Raw genomic sequence first — 25,279 nt, forward strand, 5'->3', positions numbered from 1 at the left:
TTCTGGAACATTTTGTTCAGCACAGGTGGGTCCCCATCCCCATTTGGATGTCTGGGTGGCACTGCAATATAAATACCCAAAAATGATTAGGAAGGAAAAGCAGCAGCAGTCACAATAAATATTTTGCTGGGATGAATTCCACATGCTCCTACAGTCTATTTTTGTTTTAATCACGTTTCCATTTAGATGGTATCCAAGTGTAAGCAGGATTCTCTTAATCAGGAGCTATTTTCGTACAATTCATCATTTCTCATAATAAATCTGCAAGGGAGTGCTGATTTTTACCTGTGGAGAGAGGAGGGAATTATTCTCCTTCTACACCCCCAAGCTTCATTTCCTTGAAATTTCATAAACATTTCTTCTCTGCAGTAATAGTGAACTCTTTCTCCATTGGCCATTGTGATTATTAAGGATTCAGTTATGAGTACACTCCCCTGCAGCAGCTACCCACATCATGGATGATCGAAGAGAGGGCAAGAGGAGAGCACCACCCACTGGGTCACGTCACTACTTCCTTGTCTGGTGCAGACTGGTGGGAAGAACCAAGGGTCCCCAGCCTCCCCATCCCAATGCACTTACCAGTACAGCTGAGTCAGCAACATAGGGGAAGTAATTTGCACCAGAAAACAGGCTGCTGCAGTCACATACTCCCCATGGAGCAAGGAGGAGGTAGTCAGTTTAGTCCTAGCTCTGCACCTGGGATAACACAGCTACATACTGCTATCCAGTCGGGTCAAATGGCAGGGCCCTTGGGTATCAGAAGGAAAACTTTCGTTATGACTAACTTCATCTTGGGCATTAGATTGATTTGTAGCCTATTGCAAATTCAAATGTAGGTGCAGTTGTTTTGGAGGAAAGTCAGTTTATTTTCCAGGAGCTGGATCAGTGTGCTTGAGAACCACTTGCAGGTCTGACAGCTGTGCTGGAAATGTGGAGGAATCCTTTTAATAAACACAGAGAAGTATCAAGAAAGACACCATTCTTTTATACACTGCTACCTCGATATAACACGAATTTGGATATAACGCAGTAAAGCAGTTCTCCTTGGGTGGGGGGTTGCGCATTCCAGTGGATCAAAGCGAGTTCGATATAACTCGGTTTCACCTATAACGCGGTAAGATTTTTTGGCTCCCAAGGACAGTGTTATATTGAGGTAGAGGTGTACTTGAAAATCAATGGAATAACAAGAGTACAGGAACAGATTCTGCTGGACCTCCGAATGCTGTGATGTAACCTTTTATGGAGCATTTTCTGCTTTCCTCGTTAGAAATGTCTGCATGAAAATAGTGAAGATCCCATCAAAAAGTGTACTATTCAAGTAAATGGGAAGCTTAGCCTTTTCTTAAAAGGAACCAGCTTAATTTTAAATTTCATAGGAAGAAAGGTTCAACTGCTGCTGTTAAACTCGATTACTGATTAAGCTTGATTTTATTTTTAGATCCAACACAAGACAGAAGATGAGTAAGAGAAATGGAGAAAGGAAACAAATGCTCGTGTTGGATCATATTCTGTCTCTAATCCACTTACCAGAAAATGAAGATGTTATTGATCTTTCACACCCCTGGGCTGCCCTTGTTGTACTTCCGCATGTTAGGTGAGGATGCTAACCATTCTGTTACTGTTGTCTTGTGTCTGAATAGTAATGCTACTTAGCTCATGTCTGATGTTTTTCACGTATCGCTCTCCATTCAAAGCGTTTGCAAAGGAAAAGGAAAGTATCGTTACCCCCATTGTACAGACGGGGAAACTGAGGCATAGAGCCATGATGCCCATGGTTGCCCAGCAGCTCCGTGGCAGAGTTGGTAACAAAATGCAGGTTTCCTGCTTTCCTGTTCCAAAGGTCACATTTGCTGGCATGAAATGAAGCCCTTAGAATTTTGTTGTTTCAGTCCCTAGGAGGAGAGCATGCTCAGTCAGTGCAATGACATTTTGTTGAAGAAATGCTTAAAACGCAATCATTGGTGATATGATTTAAGTTGTGAAATTGACTTAGCAAAATAGTTTACTAATAATCGATTTGTTTGAAATCTATATTTAATGTAAGAGAAATATGAGAGAGAACCCAATGTTATTGAGTGTCTGACTTTAAAAAAGAAATAAACATTTGTACCTTTATTTTTGACAGACCAATAGACAAAGAAAAAATCCTGCTACCAGTTACAAGTTTTATAGAATCTCTCTTCCTGGCTATTGACAGAGGAAGGCTATGCAAAGGTCAGTTACAGTCATCTCTTGTTCATTAACTTTTTACTGTCACATAAAAAGACATAACTCTGCAATTATACTAGAGACACAAGACATAACAATGAATAATAACTGCGTTGTATCCCGCTTTAATAAGCAGCACAGTGGAACATGAAAGGCAAGATGGAAAAAATAACATGCAGGAAATAATATACCAAATGCCATCTATAGTAATAATAGAATGGTGAAGTAAATGTCATCATGTCAGGGATATGTAATTGGACAAGAAGTCCACAAAAGTATAGACTCAAAATCTGACTGACCAAGATGTTTAGAAAGCTAGAATTTGAGAGAGGGATTGTGAAGAAAAGGAAGAGGGAGTAAAAGAAATGGAAACTAAACCAAGCTGAGTTATCAAAGTCAAGCTTGTAGCAAAAATATAGTGATACATTTTTACATGTGTTCTTTGACTACATTGTTCACAATCTTTGGCTCCAGGTCTGGAATTTTCCTCTCAACATCCTGGGTCTTGACAGTAATTCTAAAACTAAATCGCTTGCCTACATGTACAGCTTCACATATTAACAAATTGGTAGCCCTCTTTATAACCATTGCCCAGAGAAAGGTTATGATTTAATTGGAAATATGCATCAAAATTGTAACACTGAGGGGCTTAAAAAATTCAGCTTCTTAGAGAAGTATGAAAAAGCATCCAGACTTCCCTTAGTAAAGGGCTTTGAGGTCTATGAATGAAAAGGACTATATGAGAGGTAGGGATTCTTATTGGCTATTAAATCCTTTATAATTACTATCAATTTGCATAGAAATGTCCAAAGTAGTATACTACATTCTGCTTTTATTCTCTAATATTGCTTAGTCTGTGTCAGGAACAGCCCCTATCCTTCCTAACCTCTTTTTTTCTATGTGGCATCCAGCTGTTTTAATCTATTGTAATGTAAGGGGATATGTAAAGCCTGATTCTGCCATCGATTTCTGTTTTTAAATGGAGAGCTTCTCATTTATTTCAGTAGGGAATTCCCTACACAGACTAATAGTAAGAAGGACTTAAATTCCTCAACTCCCATTCATTTTCAGTGCGAGTTGGGTGTTTAACTGTCCTTTGTGCTATTGTAAGTCTCCCATGATGTCGCTGGCATAGGGACAGTGTCTCTTCTGTAAGGGAAGAAGGAAGGGAGTGAACCCTGTGGCCAGTTTAGGAGTGGCATTTGACAGGAACAGCGCTTCCCCATTCTTGGCTGAGAGGATTTTGGCTGCAGTTTGGTGTTGATTATGATGGGAGTGGACCTGCGAGAGGTAGAGAAAGTCTCTAATGCTAAAGAAGGGGCCCAGAAAGGAAACTACTTTCAGAGTTATCTTGGTCTCATACATTTTTAATGGGAATTGAGCCTCTGAATCATGTAGATAGGTTTGCAAACCCCACCCTGCATTTCCAAGGTGCAAGGATATATGGATGCTTGCACAATTATCGTGTCCCCCCTCTGCCCTCATTTCCTTTCAGTAATGCATTTGACAGCTCTTTCTGGTTTCCCAAGCACCATTTGTTGGGCAAAATTCTGAGACCCACACAGCAGAGTTTAATGTCAGTACTGTGCTCTCTCTGTGTGCCCAGACTTCACATAAACACGAACTGAGCATTCTGCATGCTCAGGGACAGCAGCGTTTCGAGATGGAGATCTGCCATGATGATCAGAGGAGAATTCTACTCTAAACTTTCACTGTTGGTGGTGATAAATGTTGAATGGCTGCAGTTAGCTCACAAATGACATTTGTATTTCTATAGCATGTGAAATAACATTATAATCCTGTACACTTCTGTGGCACCTCTCATTTGAGGATCCCAAAGCGCTTTACAAACAGGAATTCCATGAGAATGAATAACTACAGTTTGTTCCCATTCCCTCTGCTCCTAGGAAGCTTGTTTGTGGCCTGTCAAGCTGTGAGCACGCTCCTTAGTTTAGCAGAATCTTCTGAAATTCTCCATTTGTTACCTGTGGAACGTGTGAAGAACTTGGTGACGTAAGTGAACTCTTGACTCTCTGGTGTTCCACTTAATATAGTGAAGAGATAACTTTGCCTTTATTTAAAGGCTATTACGCAAAACAAACACGCTTGCTTTGTTTGTTTCCTGTTGTCGTGCACCAGCATGTTTTTTTTCAGATTTTTAGCCATTTGGGGTAGGGATGTTGTCTGGCACTGCCAGCTTACTGTACTGTATGGCGTATGCTTTATAGCCCTATCTCCATAATAACAATCTACTTCTTTGAATTGTGTGAAAGCTGCAGATTAACTTTTGTTGCTGTTGAATGTGTGAATGCAACAATGCTGGTTTTATCTTGCGGGATTGCAGCCAGGAATCTTGGATTTTGTTTTACTTACAAAAAAAAGTAAAATGAAAATAGTCTCAGCTAAACATAAATATCACATTTTAATTCTTGTTGTGGTCTAGAGGATTCTCCTACAGTATTAGGAGGATTCCATTCCCCCATTAGATATTGATTGATTAGACATTATTTTGTACTCTCCCGCAGTAAGAGGAAGCACCTCACTTTTAATCTCCGCATTTTAATAAACACTTATGAAAACTGACAACTCCATTAACCCTCTTCAACTAATAATTAACATATATAATAACTAGGGGCCTACCAAACTCTCAGTCCATTTTGGTCAATTTTATGGTCATAGGGTTTTAAAAATAGTGAATTTCATGATTTCAGCTACTTAAATCTGAAATTTCACAGTGTTGTAATTGTAGGGGTCCTGACCCAAAAAGGGGTTGATGGGGGGAGGTGCCCAAAGTTATTGTAGAGGGGGTTGCAGTACTGCTACCCTTACTTCTATGCTGTTGTTGTCGGCAGCGCTGCCTTCAGAGCTGGGCAGCTGCAGAGCGGCTGCTGTCGGCCTAGAGAAGGCTGAGCTGTTGCCAGCAGCAGCGCAGAAGTAAGGGTGGCATGGTATGGTATTGCCATCCTTATTTCTACACTGCTGCTGATGGAGTGCTGCCTTCAGAGCTGGGCGCCTGGCCAACAGCTGCCACTCTCCAGCCGCCCAGCTCTGGAAGGCAGTGCAGAAGTAAGGGTGACAATACCGTGATCCCCCTAAAATAACTTGTGCAAACCCCCCTCCCCCCCCACGCAACTCCCTTTTGGGTCAGGACCCCCAATTTGAGACATGCCGGTCTCCCCTGTGAAATCTGTATGGCCGTGAATTCAGTAGGGCCCTAATAACTGAGCAATTACAGAAAGTGTTTAAGATCTGTATGATCTCCCAACATAGTTCTTCCAGTCCAGCCAGAGAAAACAAATTAGGACTTGCAGCGTTACTACTTATATGGGCCCCGATCACCATTGTATCTGAGTGCTTGACAATCATTAATGGATTTTATCCTCACAGCACCCCTGTACAGATCCCTGCTCATTCAGGGTTTCTGCATGCACATGCTTAATCTTCCAGCCACAGAGTTGCAGGTCCAGTTACAGGCAGAGAGGGAAATGAAAGACTTTCACATATCTCATTTTGCCCTTCGTAATTTAGACCGTACTGGTGTGTAATGTGCTAGCAGAATCCTGATTTGGGGGAAGAGGGTTCCCCCATATGATATATTTTTTTTAATCGTGGTTCACCTTGTACAATAATAAACAAATATTTTGTTTCAGCGTCTTTCCTTCAGACCCATCTGCCTTGCTGCTGGCTGATCTCTATTATACGAGGTTGGCTCTGTGTGGTTGCCAGGATCCTCTTTCCCATGAGAACTTAATGGATTTGTTTGATAAACTGAAGACAAACATTTCCTCCAGCATCTCCAAGGTAATCTTCTTTTCTAACGGATTCCAATATGTGCAAGATGATCTGTGTTTTAATGGAAAAATGAATTCTTAATTAGCAGCATTTGAAATAAGATGCATAAGGAAGGCCTAAAGGTGAAATGTGCAATTATGTGCAAGAATGAATGCCCTTCATGTCTTTAAAATTGTGCCATTTTCAATGGCCTTTCACCATTTGCAGTACGTCTCTGAAACATACTTTCACTTTTAATAGGTCCGACTCTTGACAATAAGGATTTTAAGTCATTTGGAGGCTCAGCTTCCTACATCAACCAAGGTAGTATTACAATTGCTTAACATTTCAAAACCGGGGGGAAGGGTTTTTTTTTTTAATATAAGTGGTTTTCTTGACACTGACTTTATTTGCCAGTTACACATGCTGGTCTCTGTTCTTTAGCTAAAGTGGGCTCCCTGTATGCTTGTTTGGCTTTTCAGACTTTTATGGGCCCAATCCTCAGCCGGTGGAAATCTCTGTAGCTCCATCAAGTTCAGTGGAGCTGTGCCAGTTTACAGCAGCTGAGGCTCTGCCTTTAAATAGTGAATTATGACAAAACTATTGTCTAGAGGAATCCTTTAACAAAAGGGATTTCACTGGTTTGTTCAGGATGATGGAACAGGAGAGCTTCAATCCGTGTTTGCCATATTACTTCAAGCTGAACTTGTGCCAGCCACTGTGAATGATTATAGAGAAAAACTTCTTCATTTAAGAAAACTGAGGCATGATATGGTGCAGTCTGCAGTACCAGATGGACCTTTACATGAGGTGAGAAGTTACTGCCGAAAGGTACAATGGATTGTTTCCTTTTTATAAGGCAAGAAAAATTTGCATTTTACTTCATCATAACTTTTTTCAGTGACTTGTGAAGGCTTCAGTAAATGCAGGCTGGAAAGAAACTAATCATGAGTGAGTTAGGAGCTCAACTTTCATCAGTAGTCACTGGGACTTTGCTGCTCCCAACTCCTTTTAGTTTGCAGCACCAGAGCTGAAAGACATGGGGCTTTCCCCTGAAGATTAATGGTGAGCAAGGTGGAAAGACATCAGCATCTCGAACAAACACCTCATCAAGCACCCAACCAAAGAACCATGTGGGTTTTCGCTCCCCTGGAAAATATGGTTCACTTTAAATCACATCCGCACATTGCATGGTATTACGTGCCTGCCTTCTCCATAGGTGGGGGCATACAAACTTCTGTCGGTATAACTACATCCCTCCGGTGTGGAAAATCCACACCCCTGAGTGACACAGTTATACTGACATGACCTCCAGTGTAGACAGTGCTGTGTTGATGGGAGAAGCCCTCCTGTCGCCATAGCTACCACCTCTTGGGAGTTGGAGAAGCTCTCTTGTTGGCATAGGTAGCATATTCATTAAGATCTGCAGCGCTGTAAGCATAGACAAGCCCTCAGACACAGTCCTATTTGTGACAGCCAAAAACAGACGTCAAACTATAGGACAGTGCCCAAAACCACCATATTCCAGTGGTATCTCTGCTAACCACTCCACATCACTGGAAGCAATCAATTGGATTGCCAGCCTAGCCTTGGACATCTGACATTGCTGTTTTTAAGCCACACAAAAGAAGACAACAACTTGAGTGCTTTTGAACGTCCCACCCGAGCAGTGGTCTCTCTAGCCTGGTATCCTTCCTCCGCCAATGGCCAGTGCTCGATGCTTCAGAGGAAAGTGTAAGGTGCCAAAATGCATTTAAATGTGCAGTATTGCACTAAGTTGGGAAATACCTTTGGCTCCAGCTGGTGATCAGCATGTCTTGTTGTTGGGTGTTTTTATCCTGAACTGACTAAACTATATTTGCCTCAATATCTAGCAGGGGCAGAAACCGAAAAAAAGTGATGGTATTTCAATAAACGTTCTAAACACTCCTGTAAAGAGTAGTGAGAGGAAAGTAGGTGGAAGTGATGCGAAGGGCTGGGGTGAGCTGTTAGCAATTTACCCCCTGACCTGGCAACAAACTCTGTGTCGTTGGACCTCAGTGGAGCTCTGCGTGGGCTCAGGGGTCTGCCTTCTTGGAGCTCATTGCAGGATTGAGGCCTTATAGATTGCAGGGACATCCCTCTATTGCTGCTGAATCTGACCATGCTGCTGAGCTGCTGTGGGCTTCACACTGTCAAGGCTGCTTCGATCGGGATTTTTCCTGTACTAGCTAAATATTAACTTATTACTACTGATACTTAAGTGCTTCTATAATGTGCCTTCTTGAGTTGTAAACTCCTTGGGGCAGGGATTGTGTGTGTGTCTATATGTCACATAGCACAGTGAGGAGCTGAATCAGGATGGGACCCTGGGTCTAACACAACATAAGCTCTTCAGGGCAGGGAATACTCTCCTTTTTTCTATGTTTGTGTAGAGCCTAGCACGATGTGGCATTGGCACTAGCAAAGCACAAATAATAATCGAAATGTCTTAATTATGGGTGTTGATTCTGAGAGATTTTAACTTGACTTTATTGCTTTTTCTTGCAGTTCATCAATCAGTGAAGCTGTTTTTATACTTGCTTTGAATATCGTTAGCTTTTTAAAACAGTTTTCTTGTGTGTCACTGTAGGTGCCTCTTCAGTATTTACTGGGAATGCTCTATATTAACTTCAGCCTTCTCTGGGATCCCATTATTGAGCTCATAACGTAAGTATGTGCTAGTGCATGGTGAGAACCTCAGTTGTGTTGTTGCAGCTGCCTCTGGGCCTTTAAAAAAGCTAAATAAAAATGTGTCGCATCCCTAAAAATAAATGTAAATACACACAAGCATGATGTACGTTTACATGAGGTACCACAGAAATGCCTCTGATCTGTCAAGTAAATCTTGCTCTTTATGGACTGTTACTTCTTAACTTGTTTTTGTGATGCACAAATATGAAAGACAACTCATAGGCAAAAGTATTGTTAAATTACATCTAGGGTTGGGACATAAAGGTAACAGACTCGAATCCAAGATAGCCAACTGCTGATCTCTCACTATTATGACCATCATATGATAGGTGTTATATAAATAATAAATCAGTCTGTGTCTCCTTCCGCCCCTCACTAAGGGCCTGGTGCAAAACCTACTTAAGTCAATGGAAGAGCTCCTGTTGATTTGAATGGGCACTGGATTGAACCCTAAATTTGGAATGTCAGCTTTCAGGGTGAATTGCCTGGCTTGTGACCACTTAGTGTTTTCTTTGTACATTCTATGATATAATGTGTCATTTTTCCCATCGGAGAAGTGAAATCATGAAAATGTTAAACTACATCTTCAGTGGGTGAATCCTCGCTGACTCTTTGTGTTGGTTTTAAGTGCTATGTGATTGCATAGGCAATATTGAAAGACTTGAAAACGTCTGTACCAAAGGGTCCCTTTGTATTCACAAGCTATAACCAGGCTATTCTGATAACAATGAACCTTTGGGATCTTCAGATGAAGGCAAAGAAATGTTATAGCCGCACACAGCAAATGTCTTGCCTACATGCTGAGTAGGGCTGGACACCAAGTCTTTCAACATACTAGCAGTATAACCGGCTAATATCACATGGAATTTTTTACTTAATTACTGTCTTGTTTATTGTTAGATCTCATGCAAACGAAATGGAGAATAAACAGTTCTGGAAAGTCTATTATGAGCACTTGGAGAAAGCGGCCGTCTATGCTGGTAATTCATGTTTTGTAGATGTTTAGACACTAACTTAGCTATGGTCCAGGTGGTTCATGAACAGGACTCTGGCTTTATGCTCTGATGTGCACCAAACTGGCAAAAGGGGAAAAATCAGGACATAAGTTTTCCTCCTCCCCTTCTGGCCTCATTTCCTGAGGGAGAGAGTGGAGATCTGTCAGAATTGTTGCCTCCCGTGGTTTGAGCATTGGCCTGCTAAATCCAGGGTTGTGAGTTCAGCCCTTGAGGGGGCCACTTAGGGATCTGGGGCAAAATCAGTACTTGGTCCTGCTAGTGAAGGCAGGGGCCTGGACTCAATGACCTTTGAGGGTCCCTTCCAGTTCTAGGAGATAGGTATAGCTCCATATAATATTATTATTATTTATTATTATTTCTATTTGCCATGAGGTAGATAGGGGCAATCCATGGGTTGCAGAGTCCTCCTAGCATGTGGGGCACCAGGCAGTGCTTTCTTTGTGCCTAGACTGGCTCTCCCCATGATGATGAGGGACAGTAGAAGCCTGTGAGGATTTTCAGTAGTCGAGAATCTTCTTCGCCCCCCTGTTCAATGTGGAATCAGTAGAATTTCTGCCAAATGTATCTCTTTTCCTTGACCCTGCTCTTGAATGTGAATACTAGATTCACTGTATGTCACAAGGACAGCCATTTATTGGGGCTACGTGTGCTTAAAGTTAGGCCCCTTGCTGAAGTTCTGACACCCCAGAGTACCTTCTAACCTGTGTTGCAGTCAGATCAATATTAAGCAGAATTTGCTAGATAGATGGCAAACGTTAATATAAACGGTTGCTGTTATTTATCCCACCACCGGCAATTACTGAATAAACTCTTTGAAGTTTTCTTGCAGTAATGAGGACCGTGGTTTGTTTCCTGTATAGAGAGGGAACTGCAAGATGAGCTGAGTGAAGAGCAGGCAGGCACTACGGATGCAGAGAGTGAGAAGATCCGAGAAGGAAACGTGGGAAGCCTGTATCTCGAGCAGCTGAGGTTTAGAACGGATTGTAGTGAGCGGACAGATTACTCAAACTTCCGGTTTCTGCTTTGGAAGGCGTTGGCCAAGTTTCCAGACAGAGTGGAGCCCAGGTCAAGGGAGCTTTCCCCACTTCTCTTGAGGTTCATTAGGTAAGTAACATGTTCAGCAATGAGACGTTGTTTGGAAATGTCATAAATGAAGGCAGAGTTCCTAGGGTCCCTCTAAGACAACTGATGAGTGGTTTGTTTTTTTTAATGGATTTTTTTTTCTGAGACTCTGAATCCATAGAGTGATATGATTTTATATTGACGTTGATCCTTCTTATCTGTTAAACATGGCTCATGTTAGAGAGAGTGGAAAAAATAAAAGCAACCTGAAATGTAAGCTGTCAATTGGCTGCTGTGTTGAGCCCCAGTGTACTAATAAGTTCTGGTGACACAGCCTCGCTACTGCTAGGGAGGGTGTAGCTTCAATGGAAGTGAAGTGTCTTGGAAATAGCCTTGAAGATGAGGCTCCTCCTTGTCTCCCCTGTTTGTAAAATGAAAGCATGTCATTTTATTCAGACAGAGTTAGGAAAATACCTTTAGTGTATCTAGGGCCTGGTTCAGTGCCCACTAAAATCAGTGGGAGTCTTTCTATTCACTCCAGCAGGATGTGAATTAGGCCCTCGCTCTATTTCTTCTGCCAGCCCTTGACTCTTCTTTACAATGTATTTCCTACAGTGCTTTGTCTGCTTTTAACGGTTTTCAAGTGAGAGGGCTTCCACTATGTAATGCATCATCGATTCCCACACTTCCTAACTCACATTTTCACACATCCCTGCCAACTTTTTAAAAAAATTCTCCCATTCTACTTAGATTCACGTTCTCTTCTTTTTCCTCACCACATTTTTCTGATCTTAGTCCTTTACTTTTTTTCCGCTTTGTTGTCTTTTTCCTTTACATTTGCTCACTTCCTTTAATATCTCCGCCATTCACAATAGAAGAAATGCCCATTTGCATGCTGAAATTAACCCCTTTTGGGGATCTTGAACTGTACAGTGTCATGATGCACAACTCTGTGGATAATTGGAACTTCCAGTTGTGAACAGCTTCAAGTAAACCTCACCCCAGCAGATACTGTTCTATTGATTGATTTGATTTATTTTTAATCTAGCAATGAGTATTACCCAGCAGATTCTCTGGTGGCTCCAACCCAGGATCTTAGAAAGGAAAACAGAGGTGCAGTAGAAGAGGAAGAAAAACCCACCGAAGAGATGCACCAAACTACCCAGGAGGTGGAAAAAGAGGAGGTGGAGGGAATGGCAGAACCAGTGGTTGAAGGGTTGCAAAAAAAGAAAACGAGAAGAGCTGCAGTGAAGTGAGTTTTGCTTTGTTTGACTGGGCAGGGAGCAAGTGAAATACAAATGTTAATCATTTGGTGTTTTAAAAGGTTTTGTAGGAATGAGGTCACTCGCTTGGTTATGATCACTGGGCTTATGTGCATCCCTTTCCCCTTCCTTCATCTCTTTCAGTCTTTCATGAGCTCTTTGAGGGATGGGATCCTGTCCTCATGCGACACCTAGCACTAATGGGAGGGGCACTACCATAAGATGGGTAATAGGCCATAGCTTTGCATAATTTTAAGCAAAAATGGTGCAGGGTCTAGGAATCCCGATTTTGGTTGGATATATTCCTGGAGATTTCATCACTAATCTTTAATTCCTGGAGACTCGGGACAATCCTGCGGGGGTTGGCAACCCAGCAGGATTCCAAAGTTAGTGTTTGGGGGGGAAATAACTGTTGCCTCTGTGTGTGTCTGCTTTTCTTTTAAAGTCAATGGGAGCTGATGGGCATTGCAAATCATTGTAGGCACCCAATTACGGATTTCAGAGTCTAGCTTTAGACACGCATTTTTGAAAATCTTGGCCCTGATGTCCTTGTTCTGAACAGGTTTTTTGGTATTTCTTACTATAAATATATGCTATTGTGATGTCATTGTTCAACAATATCAAGTTATTTTGTGAGTAAATTGTCTATGGCTTGTGTCTTAAAACACAGTTTTGAAACTTCTTGATTATGGCCTTTTTACTCTGCTGTCAAATACACATTTTAGGTGATTCAAATGAACTATTTTTGCCAGTTTGAGAATGACATTTGTAGCAACAAAAAACTTTTAAAATGTCTTCTTGTGCATTAAGATGCAATGAATTCTAGTCTATATTCTGGTTTAGTTGTAGGTGTTGTATCAGTTCTATTATTTTGTTCTGTTCCCTGAGCTGAGTGGTTCAGAATCAGATTGTCACCAGATTTGAATTTCTTCTTCAAAATGTTCTTGTTCCTAAATGGAAACTTCTAAATGCTGGTAGCAATAACCAAGGTGTAGAAGGTTTACTGGCTAGTTGTTAATGAATTCTTTAGTGAATGCTTTTCTTCTTGACCCTGGACTCCTCATTATACTGCCAGATTTGCACCCCTGTAGTCTCACAAAACGTATATTACAAACACCTCCTTGAAAAAGATGAAAAATAAGAGCTAGGCGTGATGTGAGAGTTTAGTGGTGCCTGGTAACACACATTGTGCACAACTGCATCATTAGTCATCATTCAGTGGAGACCATAGTACAGTACTGGCTATGGAGGGTAGGTAATGGTCTCAGCACCTCCCTTTGCTGGGGTTAGATAGGGTGGAGGAAATTCGAATCACGTGGCAGATTCAGTAGAAATTTTTTGGTGTGAACCTCTGCAGGGAGCTGCTGAATCAGTGATGAATCCTGCACGTGTATCTTTTTGACCAGTCCTGATCATTTTTGGCATGGTTGATTTCCCTTTTCACCCACTTCTCCCTTTCCCCAGCAAGTGGAGATGTGGCTGTTCTTGGGTGGTGCAATCTTGTCCCCAGGTTCAATTTATCCCTACCACTCTTTTGCGGTGGTATACATCAAATTCTTCCACTGCCATTTGAGCCTGTTGGTAAATGTAGCCCTATATACTGACGTGCAGAAACTCAGAATCTTGGTGCCTTTCTCGTGTCTGTTGGTAATAACACAGGGTATGTATCTGTTCATTGTTAAAAGTGTGTTTTGTTTTTGTTTCAGGCAGCTAATAGCCCATTTGCAAGTTTTCTCCAAGTTTTCAAATCCACGTGCGCTGTATCTGGAATCAAAGTTAAATGAGTTGTACAATCAGGTAATAATAGTTAACATTTTTGTATTGCTTAATAAACAAATATATTCCTGTCTTACCTGAACACCAAGCCAAAGGGTCCTTCTTTGTAAAAGGAATGGCTGTTGCAGTGCAGTGTACAGCAGTTGTGTCTTAAAGGGACCATCAACTTGAATATCACCATCTGAAAATTTTTGCACTGTGTTAAAAGTGACTCCTAACATTACCATAACTCAGCAGTTCTTAACCTTTTCTGTATTGTAGCCCCATGGTACAGAGGAAAGTTTCGGGATCCCCTTTCTATCTAGCCATGGAGAAAGAAAATTTGGTCATGACCATCAGTCTAAGCCCTCGTCTACACCTAAATTTCAGATTGACCTAGCAATGTCGCTCAGGGGTGTGAGACATTCACACTCTTCGAGTGCTGTAGTTAAGCCAGCCTCACTGCCTCTAGGGGAGGTGGATTACCTGCACTGACAGGAAAATCTCTCCCATTGTCAGTGGGTGCTACAGTGGCACAGCTGTACTGCAGTAGCACCTGTAGTATACACATGCCCTGAGAAACTATGCCAGATAGCTGAGAGAGATTGGAGAGAAAAATGCCTTTCTCTTTATTTTTCTGTTTCTTCACTTTTGTTGTTTGATGGTGTCCGTCCTTCCCTAGGCTCTGTATAGGGGTTTTACCCATAACAGCAGGCTGCAAAGCTGAAACTGAATGTAAACAGGCAGCAAGCGGTAGCCAGAGGTGTGAAGAGAGAGAAAAGAGAGGGAGCATGTGTGGCTTGTCTCTGCCTAAAAGTCCCCTTCTAAACATAAATGGGGAAAAAGTAATTTTTAAGGGAAATTATAAATCCAGGATATGCCATTTAAAAGGTGTTCCCTCCGGAAACTGGACTGAGTTTATCAACTTGAATTTTGTGGAAATAAGTCCCTGTAAAAGTGTTCTGCAAAAGGAATCACCAAAATCTTGTCTCTAACAACACGTGTCGAATGATCATCCATGAGACATGAACTTAACTTGGATCATTCACACATCCCTTTGGCATATACTAGCCAACCATTCATTCTGTGTTACTGCGTTAGCTCCCCAGTGTTCAGCCTGTCTCAGATCACCAGCTTCTGCTCTAATGGAATGCTTCAGCATTCATTGTACTCCTATAAACCTCTGCACTTTGCTTAGGAAAGAGCTGCTCTCTGTGGGTTCGATTGCTCATCTGTGATTTTTTTTAGGAAAATATTGACCAGATTTGTAAATTTTAAAAACATTTTATTTAACCAACATTTTTAAAGAGTGCAGAACAACCCAGTATGGCAAAACAGGCATTTACCTGGTCTGCTATTTGTTAGCTCCATGCTGTAGCACAACAGCTGAATTGATACTATGCCTTCAGAATGCTGGGGTGTTACAACAGATCACAATGCCGTTTACCATGAAACTGAAGAACTAGGTGGGGAAAAGGTGAAGTTTTTGGTAATGTTCTGTATTCCTCTTCGCCTGGCCACTGGGGGCATTCACCCCTTAATGCTATTGTTGATGGGGTTTTGATTATTCCTCTTGTATTTCTCTTTTTAACCAATCTAATGTTCTATGTGCGTATTTGTAACTTGGATGAATGTGGCGCAAACATTGTGGAATGGTTTGGCTGATCCATTATTTTACCTAGTGTGACAGAAATACAATGCTGGTCCAAAAGTGATCTTACAAAAGACGCTCTTTAAAAATAACTTGTTAAAACACAAGTTGATGATTGCGTTGTTTAATTGCTGTACCCATCAAATGGGCATTGGAATAATTTGTGTAGTGGGCGTGCTGAGAACCACTGAACCAAACTGTAAACTCTGGATCTGATGGAAACCACTTCAAGTCCAGGAGTGCGGCAGCAGCCCAGCACCTCTAGTTCCAGCAGCTTATGCCATCATATTCCATCAATGATGTCCTGGATTTTTGTTTTTCTTTTTAGAAACAAGTAAATATTGTGTTCTGTAATTATCTCTCTTGGATGAATAGTGGTAGGAAATATTTGCTGCTTGGTGTCTTTTAAATGACTGTTCTAAAATGAAATTCCCTTTATTGTGGATCCCTTTAGGTTAGATAATTACTTCCCCTTCCCTCCATTTAAGGGCTGAATTTTCTCTTGAGCAAATCATCTTGATATAGTGGTATAAGGAGAAGTGTATGTATTATTTGAGCTTTCTCCTAATTTTGTTTTCTTGTAAAATGTTACCTTCAGCTATTGTCCCATCAAGACCAGAATGTGCAAAAAGTAGCCCTTGACTGCATCATGACTTACAAGCATCCGCACCTACTACCATACAAGTAAGAGCTTTAAAATTCTTCCAGCACAGATGAAATAGCCACAACTTTCTGAACCCAAGAAAAATTAATATTCCTATTCCAAATCTGAATTTGGAAACAGACAGAATTAAAAAAAGCTTCTCCTATTTATATTTAAATTAAAATCGAAAAAGCTTTTGTAGACTATAAAGAAGAAAAGAGGTTGTCACTTGCATGCCATTGTGCCTGAGATCTAGATACAGTCACAGAAGGTAACTAGTCTTGTAAAGCAGATATTTGAGAAGAGGAATTTGCTGTTTTGTTTTAGAGAAGGCAGAAGAGTGCAGCAGGGTCATGTTCATTCAGAAATGGAAAAACTGAAATCTTTTATCTGTCAGATTTGAACTCTTTCTCAAAATAAAACAAACCTTTTTCCTCACCCAGACCCATCATGGTATGTAGTGGTCAATTGTGTTCGTTTCAGTAAAGGATTTCTGTAGTTCTTCTTAACCATTAGGCCAGACTGTCAGCACAGCACACTATTGCACCCACTTGGATAGTCTTTACAGAATCCTGTATGAAAAGTAGCCGTCTATGTAATGAAGTTGAGCTAGTTGATTTACTTACCCTTTTGTTAAAAGAGTAAGGATGTGATCCTTTAATAAATTGCATAGAGATTTAAAAAAAATTTTTTTTTAAATAACTGTGTTTAATACTTGCAGGGAGAACTTGCAAAGGTTACTGGAAGATAAGAGCTTTAAAGAAGAAATAGTTCATTTCAGCATATCTGAAGAAAACACTATAGTTAAAATGCAACACCGACCAGATCTTGTTCCTGTTCTTATGAGGTGTGTGGGTGAAACACTGCATAAAGTCTGCATATTTAAGTAAAATGATGGCTATAGAAGAAACATAATGCAGCTTCTGGCTGATACTTTAAAGAGACGATACAAATTTATGGCTCTCTCAGCAATGAAGGCCTCCTCATTCATTACTGTACATGGTATTCTCTTTAATACGTGTGCATGTGCGTGTAGTATTGTTGAATGCATTAGTTAAGCTCATATTTTCCAAAAAAGTTCATCTTAAATGCTTAAGAAGAAATCTTGAGAGATTTTCACCCTCAGGGTATTACATTTATTTGATAAATACATGGAAATAGCGTTTTACAATGAAAGTGCTTCCTCTGTCTTCATACTAGCACAATGCTTTGCTAATTCATACTTAAGCTGTGCTCCCATTCAGATCACTAGCAAAATTTTCAGTGACCTTGTTGGGAGCAAGTGCGCCCTTTCTGGTAGTGTTACTGGGTGCCAAGGAGCAATAGAGGTAGTAGTGGGGAGCATTCGTTAAGCCATGTAGTTCAGATTAAACTTTCTGAACAAAGATTGTGAACCAACCAAACTGCTCCTGCTGTACTTCAGAAACAGGCACCTAGTGGAGAACTCACGAATACTATTTCTTTTTGGCTTTTGAAGAATTCTCTATGGGCGGATGAGAAACAAAACTGGAAGGAAAACTCAGGGCAAATCTGCTGCGGGCACTCGTATGTCGATTGTTCTGAGGTTCCTTGCTGGCTCGCTGCCTGAAGAGATTAGAATGTTCCTGGACCTGATCTTTGAACCTGTGAAGCACTTCAGTGTTGGTATGCGTCTGCCATTAGAAACTGGGGCTAATAGTTCTTCCTTATCTCACGGATGTGGGGAGGATAAATACTTTGAGGACTCTGAGGGGCATAGATGTTACAGAAATGGGGGCCTGCATAAATTAAAGCACCAATGGCACTGTTTTATTTTTGGGAGAGGGGGAGGTTGTTTTTAAATAAGAGTCAAGGTTTCCCCTGAGCCCTTGGACATGGTTTCCCTTCCCTGCTGTACAATGTACTATTATTCTGTACCGTTATTACAGAACTGTGGCACAGAGAGACTGAGTGACTTACCTAGGGTCACAGGAGGTCTGTGGCAGAGCAGGGAATCAAACCCAGAATGCCAGAGTCCTAGGTTGGCATCCTAACTAGGGTGACCAGACAGCAAGTGTGAAAAATCAGGACAGGGGGTGGGGGGTAATAGGAGTCTATATAAGAAAATGACCCAAAAACCAGGACTGTCCCTATAAAATTGGGACATCTGGTCACCCTACTCCTAACTACTGTGTTGTCTTTCCTTTCTGAAGAGCTGGTGAGCACAATACCACAGGGGCATTATGAGGATAAGTGCATACATTGATTGTGAGGCACTCTGACACTACAGCAATGAGGGCCATATAAGAACCATGATAGACAGCTGGGGCTGTTCGTTAATTTTACATAAGAAGCTGAATTAGGAGCATTTAAAGGCTTGTAATTTAGGGCCAGATCTGCCACCTTTTCTCACATTGAGAGGAACCTCAGATATTGACATTTGGCCTATTGAAATCGGGTCCTTACTTACCAAGGTAAAGATGAACTGATACATTTTCACTGTCCTCCTTCCTTCTGTAGGACCTTGCTGGGCTGCAGTACTCCAAACAATATCAGAATTGGATTTATGTAAAGTCCTGCCTCTAGGCCGCCAGCACAGCCTGTTCAACAGCCTTGAGGTTGTACTGAAAAACATGAGCCATCTGATCACTCAGTACTTACCTGAGATTTTACAGATTTTACTTTGTATGACAGCAACAGTATCCCACATCCTTCAACAAAGAGAGAAGGTAAGGAACGTGATAGTGTGTGTGTGTGAGTATATATATATTTTTTTCAACTCTGTTGGTTCAAATTATGCTTAGTGTCAATAAGGAGTAAAGCTTTAGAAACCAGTGAATAACAGAAAGATGGATAAAAGTATAGACCAGCAACGTTGGTCTTAAAATGCCGCAGCGTTTATATAGAAAGAGTATATTGCTGTTGTTTAAAATGCTGTTAAATTGTTGGCATTTCAGTCAGTCACAGTGTTGAATTTATTTAATAAAATATGCATGTTACACGCAATGTTTTAAAAATTCATACAAACAATAATTTGAATATCAAATACATTTTTGTTTAAAACGCTGCATGTCATTAAGCCAAAGTGCACACGCTAACTAGAAGTTTGGGGCAACCAGAGTCCTTTCTGGACTTGAATTCAAGCAGGTAAAGAAAAATTCTGTCTGTTTCTTTTTTTTGGTTTTAATATCATGGTTTCCCCTTGTGCTGCTCTAAGTGCTGTAGCAGTGGCCAGCAACAAGGGAAGGATAATTTCAGGATGAGTACAGTCCATAATCCAGTTTGCAGTAGTGCAACAGTAATTTTATTTGTCTCTAGAGTAATCACTTTTGTACTGTAAAGTTATTCAAGTAATGCCGTCTCTCACCATCGGTTGTGACTGAGTAACTCTTAGAGAGGTATTTGTGGTGCCAGGCTGTCACTTGTTAAACTTAATTTAACACTTCATTAGCCAGTGAGGTGTTAAGAGTTCAGAGAAGGATACGAGAAATCTGTTTATCTTGGATAATCATTACAAGAAATTCCTGTGGGTTTGAGAGTCATTTATTGCAGGATGATATTGCCCAAAATGTTAAATATCTACTTTTGTAGTTCTGAGCTCAGTTACAGTTTTACTGTTTCCTACTGTTCACTTTCAATATGGAATCTGTGCATGTCCTTAGAGCATGCCCCTTGAGAAGAGGCCTGTGTATCTCCTTCCTCTCGCTTGAGTAGACGGGGGAATCTGATTTAGTTTATTTGGTGTAAAAATTGTCATCTGTCATTCGGATTTTTAATAGCAAAAATCATGCCTCTTGTGATAAAGATTGCGGTTGAGCATTGGACAAGGAGGGAACTAAGCTCAAAAGAAACAAGATTAAAGCAGGGGACCTTAAGTGTCTGGAAGCAGGTTTGGTATCGACTGAGGAAGAATAAACCACATCAAAAGAGTGAGGATTGCAGCAACAGAAGAGGAATCTATGTGTGTGGACAGTACAACTGGGGGAAATCTAGGGAAAGAGAGGAGTTGTGGTGGACCGACAAAATGCAGGTAGCGATCTGAAATAAGAAAACGGTGCATAAAGAAAGACACAAGCCCATTGAGTGTGATTGAAAGCGAACACAAAGAAGCAAAGTGAGCTGATAAGCAGGCAGTGTAAAAGGACAAAGAAAGTGCCATAGATGACCTGTATGCTGAGCTTGTAAACCACCCACATCTGGCTGGCCAAAAGATCTATAGCACTGCAAAAATCAGATGCAAAGGGAAGAAGGATGGGACTGCAGCACCATTTCTAAATGATGACCAGGAGAGACTGCTAGTAACACCTGAAAAAATGAAGGTGAGATGGAAACAATACTTTGAGAGTCTCTTAAATGAGGCAAACCCCTTTTTGGAAGAGTTGCCAGTATCCTAATGTGGTGCCTGAATCCGACACAAGGAAGGAAGACGTGAGAAATGCAGTCCGGATGATGAAGAACAGTAAGATGGTGGGACTGATGAAGTGACAGCAGACCTGGGGAAACTCCTGTGTGAGAGAGGCATAAAATGGATGAACAGAGTGGTTAAAGCAGAGGTCGGCAACCTTCAGCGCACAGCCCATCAGGGTAATCGGCTGGTGGGCTGCGAGACATTTTGTTTACATTAACCATCTGCAGTCACGGCTCCCTGCAGCTCCCAGTGGCAACCGTTCACCGTTCCTGGCTAGTGGGAGCTGCGGGAAGCAGCGTGGGTTGCAGAGACGTGCTGGCCGCTGCTTCCCACGAAGTTTCCATTGGTTGGGAACAGCGAACTGCAGCCACTGGGAGCTGCAGGGGGCCAGGCCTGTGGACGGTCAACATAAAATGTCTTGTGACCCGCCAGTGGATTACCCTGATGGGCTGCATGTCAAAGGTTACCGACGCCTGGTTAAAGCCATATGGTGAGATACGTGAATATCTAAAGATTGGTGCTGGTCTATCTTGGTCCAAGTACATAAGCAGGGGAGCATCCACGAATGTGGAAACTGTTGAAGGATAAAGTTACTGTTATGTAGAATGAAAGTACTGGCACACATCTTGGATGCTAGGGTTAGGAGAATGCTGGAACCCCTCCTGAGACAAGAACAGCTCAGCTTTAGGAAAGGATGAGGAACCACAGATGCCATGTTTGTAATTCGGCAAGTGATAGAGAAGCAGTTAGAGTACCAACAGGATCGCTTCTGGGCTCTTGTAGCCGAAGAAAAAGCATAGTATAACATGGACAGAAGGATGCTCACACTAGTGCTGAGGAAATATGGCGTGTCTGAGGATTTAATATCACCTAAAACAGTGATCTGATCATGTTTTGGAATGACCAGCCCCTTTGATGTGAAAGTCCGACTGCACCTGGGGCCCTTTGTCTGCTGCTGTTTATCGTGTTGATGGAAGATCTCAGTGGGAAAGGTGAGAAGCTGCTATATGCAGATGACATAGCTATAAGGGTGTCCTCAGAAGAAGAGCAAGAGTGACTAGTAAATCAGTGGTAGGGCCAGATAAGCTGGCATGGGAAGAAAATGGATATGACTTAGACCGAGGTAATATGGGTCGGTAGAGGTGCCTCAGGGAAACTGAATATAGAGATTAATGGAGTATGACTAAACCAGACTGAGCAGTTCAGGTATCTGGACAGCTGGGTTGCGGATGACAGTGAGCACGAATGCGAGATACAGTCCAGACTGGGGAGTTCTGGAAGACAGTGGAATAATATCTCACTGACACTGAAAGCCCAACTGTATGTAACAATGGTGTGCCCTGCAGTGCTGTATTGTGCAGAAGCATGGACAATAAAGAGACGGCAAGTTCAATGCCTGAAGATGTTTGAGATGAGATGTCTTTGTGTAATACAGTCCCATGAAGGGATGGATTGTGATATGAAAGAGTTAGGATGGAAGTCTCAGTCCGTGATGTGGTTGGCAAAATCTGGGAAGACATACAGAGTGAAAAAAGAGGACCTGGGGAAGATGGTGTGGCAGGAGGAAGCGATGGTGGATTGCATCAAAGAAGATGGTAAGCTGATAGCCCTTAGTGCTGGCTCGGACAGACAAAGATGGCAGATGTTTGCACGGTGACCCGACCCTAGATAGTGGGATAAGAGGAAGAAGTAGTAGTTTCTAAGTCACTAAGGAGCTTTTGAAAGTGTTATCTAGAGGCCTTGTCTACACTTTGTGGAGTGTAGGGGACATGTAGCTACACACCACAGCAAAAGGCAGGCTGCAGCCACACTCACTGCAGTGTGTCGCTACGCGTGACAGTGAAAGGCTCTGGCAGGGGGAACCAGTGGGATGTTACACTGGCAAAAATAGCATTGTAAACAGGGGAGGCACTGCATGGGTGTGCAGAGAGCCGTGTAGGGTACGTACCCACAGGGTCCTGGTGTGTCTATAGTCCACTGACCTAAGCAGAGCCTCGCCATCTGCCCTGCTGTTTATACCCATGCTAGGGAGGCATGCGGTGTCTGTACTCCACATGTTGCCATAAGTGTAGTCCTTCCTAGAGGAGCCCAGCTGAAAGGCTGTAATATTATAACCAGATGCCTGCTTAGCTTGCTTTGTCTCAGTGTTGAATGTCTTCCCTAAGGGAAGCTAGAGAACGTAACGTCATTAACGTTAAATGCATGGATAGTGTAAGTCTTGTTACTACATTCTAGCCCTCCCCTCGCTCTCTCTTTGCTGGGTTCCTCTCTTTCCCTCTAAGCACGTTTTCATGTGCTAAGAGGAAAATCACCTTTGGTCACTGGTTTTGGTTGTGCTCTTTTTTAGGGGGGGGAGGGGGGAACGTAATTTATTTAATATATTTTCATACAGAAACAGACAAAGAAAAGTACAAAAAAAAAGTATGAGAGCTCCAGTAGAATTTTGACACGCTGTAAAATCTTGCAATTGCATATCTACAAGACCAGGCAATGCTGCATAGACATGACATGTTAGGGTGAGGTAACAGAAGTAAAATAGGAGGGAAGTAGGGGACATGGGAAAAAAGGAGGGGTTAGGAGGCATGGAGGACCTTGAACCATCTCAATATTTTTTATTCAAATGTATTTAGAAATGGGGTCCCCATTTCTCTGAATTCATATAATTGCTCTCCGTAGCAATAAATTATTAATTGAGATAGGGCCAAATACCTCTGCTCTCTCTCTTCTGGTGGTACTTTTGAAGACGGGTAAAGCGGTACTGTTTGAATGTTGGGACTGGGGCATGTAGATCTGTTAAGGGCAGTGCTGAGAGCTGTAGTATTCGCTGTAGTGGTTTTGCCCCAGTCTTTCAGCGAGCTATGTGCGAATAGGCTCTTGTGCCCGTGCCGAGTCCCTGTTAAGCCTTGTGACTCAGTGCAGGATTGGGACCTTAGAAAGTTAAAATGATCTTTACAAGATAAAGATAACTTGTTCATGGTAAAAAAAAAAAAACAAGAGGAAACAGTGCAGTAGTTGTAGCAAGAGTCACTCGTATCCACGATTGGTTAAATACAATATTTCATTGCAGGGTAACTAGCTTACATTTTTGCATCAAGAATAGATATTTTTGTCTTTCTTTTTTCCAGATCCAGCTAAGGTCTATTAACCCACTGAAAAATTTGAGGCGTCTTGGGATCAAACTTGTAGCTGATTTTTTTTCTGATTTTGAGACCTACCGCTTTACAGTGGACGAGATTGATGCCGTTTTTGAGGCAGTGATATGGCCCCAGGTAATGTTGACAGAGTAATACCTTTTATTCTGACTTATCTAGTATGTAAAGATAAGCAAGTCTGGAAAGAGATTGAAATACTTCTCTGATGGATTGTATATATGTGAGACAACCTATCCTAAATTCTCAATTCTCGAGGGACGAACTACACTCATTGCTATACTTGCTTCCCACAAACTATTCTTAATATAACTTTTTATGAGTGATGTATCCGAATATTTGGATGTGGGTATTTAAACTGTATAGTTAAATTTATTAACCTTAATTTGGGATATTGCAGATTATGTACTATATGTTTTGTATGACTTTTTAAACCAACCGTTGTACTTTTGGATAATTTTAAGCATTATATCCAGATGTATAGAAACTCCTTTTTTTTCAACCTGTGTACTAGATAATTTTAACACTTGCTGCCTAGAAATCTCTAATTTCATTTGCTTGTATTATAGCGTGAGGGGCCGATCTTGGATCATAATAAGAGGGTCAAGCATCTGATTAATGCTGGGGCTGCTTCTGCATTCACGCCATAATCAAAAATACTTACAGATTAATCTGAATAAAGTTAAAACTGTATATCTCTTCTTTAACCATTGAAGCAGACTACTTGTTCTGACACTTCTTGGGGAACAGAATTGTACTGTTGGTATCTGTTATATGCCTAATCTGTCTAATCTAAAATGCCTGAGTATTTACACTTGAAAACCATCTAAGTAGTGTCAGACAGTACCTTGGTGGGCTAGCTGTTCCTGTTCTGTGGTCAGTCTTAACCTATAATATGCCCCCTTCATCCATGTTTGTTCATTTTGCTCATTTATTCCTTCCATATTTCTTTCATCTACCAGTATGGCACCTTACATGTGGCCAAATGACAGATGAACTAGCTGTATGCAAAGCACATAACCTTGCACCTCAGTTGATTAGACAGAAGAGAATTTTGGTTTATTGTCCCTCTTAGCTTTTCAGCTCTCTCTTTCTATGCCCCTAGCTATCCCAGCATTGGGAAACTTAAGACTCCGATTCAGCAAAGTTCCACAGAAGTCAAAGCACATGCCTCAGTTCAGGATGTGATTAAGTGCTTTGCTGCATTAGTGTCTCGGAGCATTGCATTTGGAAAGCACTGTGTACATAAGAACAGCCACAACTGGGTCAGACCAAAGGTCCATCTAGCCCAGTATCCTGTCTTCCGACAGTGACCAATTCTAGATACTCCAGAGGGAATGGACAGAACATTCCCAGCTTCTACCAAAGAGAGGCTGGGGACATCATCCCTGCCCTTCCTGGCTAATAGCCATTGATGGACCCATCCTCCTGAATTTATCTAGTTCTTTTTTTGATGCCTGTTACAGTCTTGGCCTTCACAACATCCCGTGGCAAAGAGTTCCACAGGTTGACTGTGCCTTGTGTTGCCCTTGTCTGAATCTTTCCCAGTTCCCCTATATCTTTTTTGGGATGGGGTGACCACATCTGCATGCAGTATTCAAAATGTGGGTGTACCATGGATTTATGTAGAGGCAATATATTTTCAGTCTTATTATCTATCCCTTTCTTAATGAATCCCAAAATT

At 41.6% G+C, this 25,279-nt stretch overlaps 1 protein-coding gene across 2 annotated transcripts in view; it reads left to right on the forward strand.

Annotated features, from left to right (window-relative positions):
• The window catches only part of UTP20 (UTP20 small subunit processome component), an 86,297-nt gene that overhangs the window by 13,669 nt on the left and 47,349 nt on the right, over nt 1-25,279 (forward strand). For both annotated transcript variants that reach the window (XM_032788589.2, XM_032788591.2), the window contains exons 13-28: nt 1,439-1,594; nt 2,126-2,214; nt 4,116-4,221; nt 5,859-6,009; nt 6,241-6,303; nt 6,631-6,789; nt 8,591-8,667; nt 9,592-9,671; nt 10,568-10,811; nt 11,818-12,021; nt 13,738-13,828; nt 16,036-16,121; nt 16,802-16,927; nt 17,558-17,724; nt 18,559-18,767; nt 23,572-23,715. In XM_032788589.2, the coding sequence (XP_032644480.1) occupies nt 1,439-1,594; nt 2,126-2,214; nt 4,116-4,221; nt 5,859-6,009; nt 6,241-6,303; nt 6,631-6,789; nt 8,591-8,667; nt 9,592-9,671; nt 10,568-10,811; nt 11,818-12,021; nt 13,738-13,828; nt 16,036-16,121; nt 16,802-16,927; nt 17,558-17,724; nt 18,559-18,767; nt 23,572-23,715 (2,152 nt within the window). The remainder of the gene's footprint in view (nt 1-1,438; nt 1,595-2,125; nt 2,215-4,115; nt 4,222-5,858; nt 6,010-6,240; nt 6,304-6,630; nt 6,790-8,590; nt 8,668-9,591; nt 9,672-10,567; nt 10,812-11,817; nt 12,022-13,737; nt 13,829-16,035; nt 16,122-16,801; nt 16,928-17,557; nt 17,725-18,558; nt 18,768-23,571; nt 23,716-25,279) is intronic.

The sequence above is a fragment of the Chelonoidis abingdonii genome, chromosome 1 (assembly GCF_003597395.2).
Source record: "Chelonoidis abingdonii isolate Lonesome George chromosome 1, CheloAbing_2.0, whole genome shotgun sequence".
Lineage (NCBI taxonomy): Eukaryota > Metazoa > Chordata > Testudines > Testudinidae > Chelonoidis > Chelonoidis abingdonii.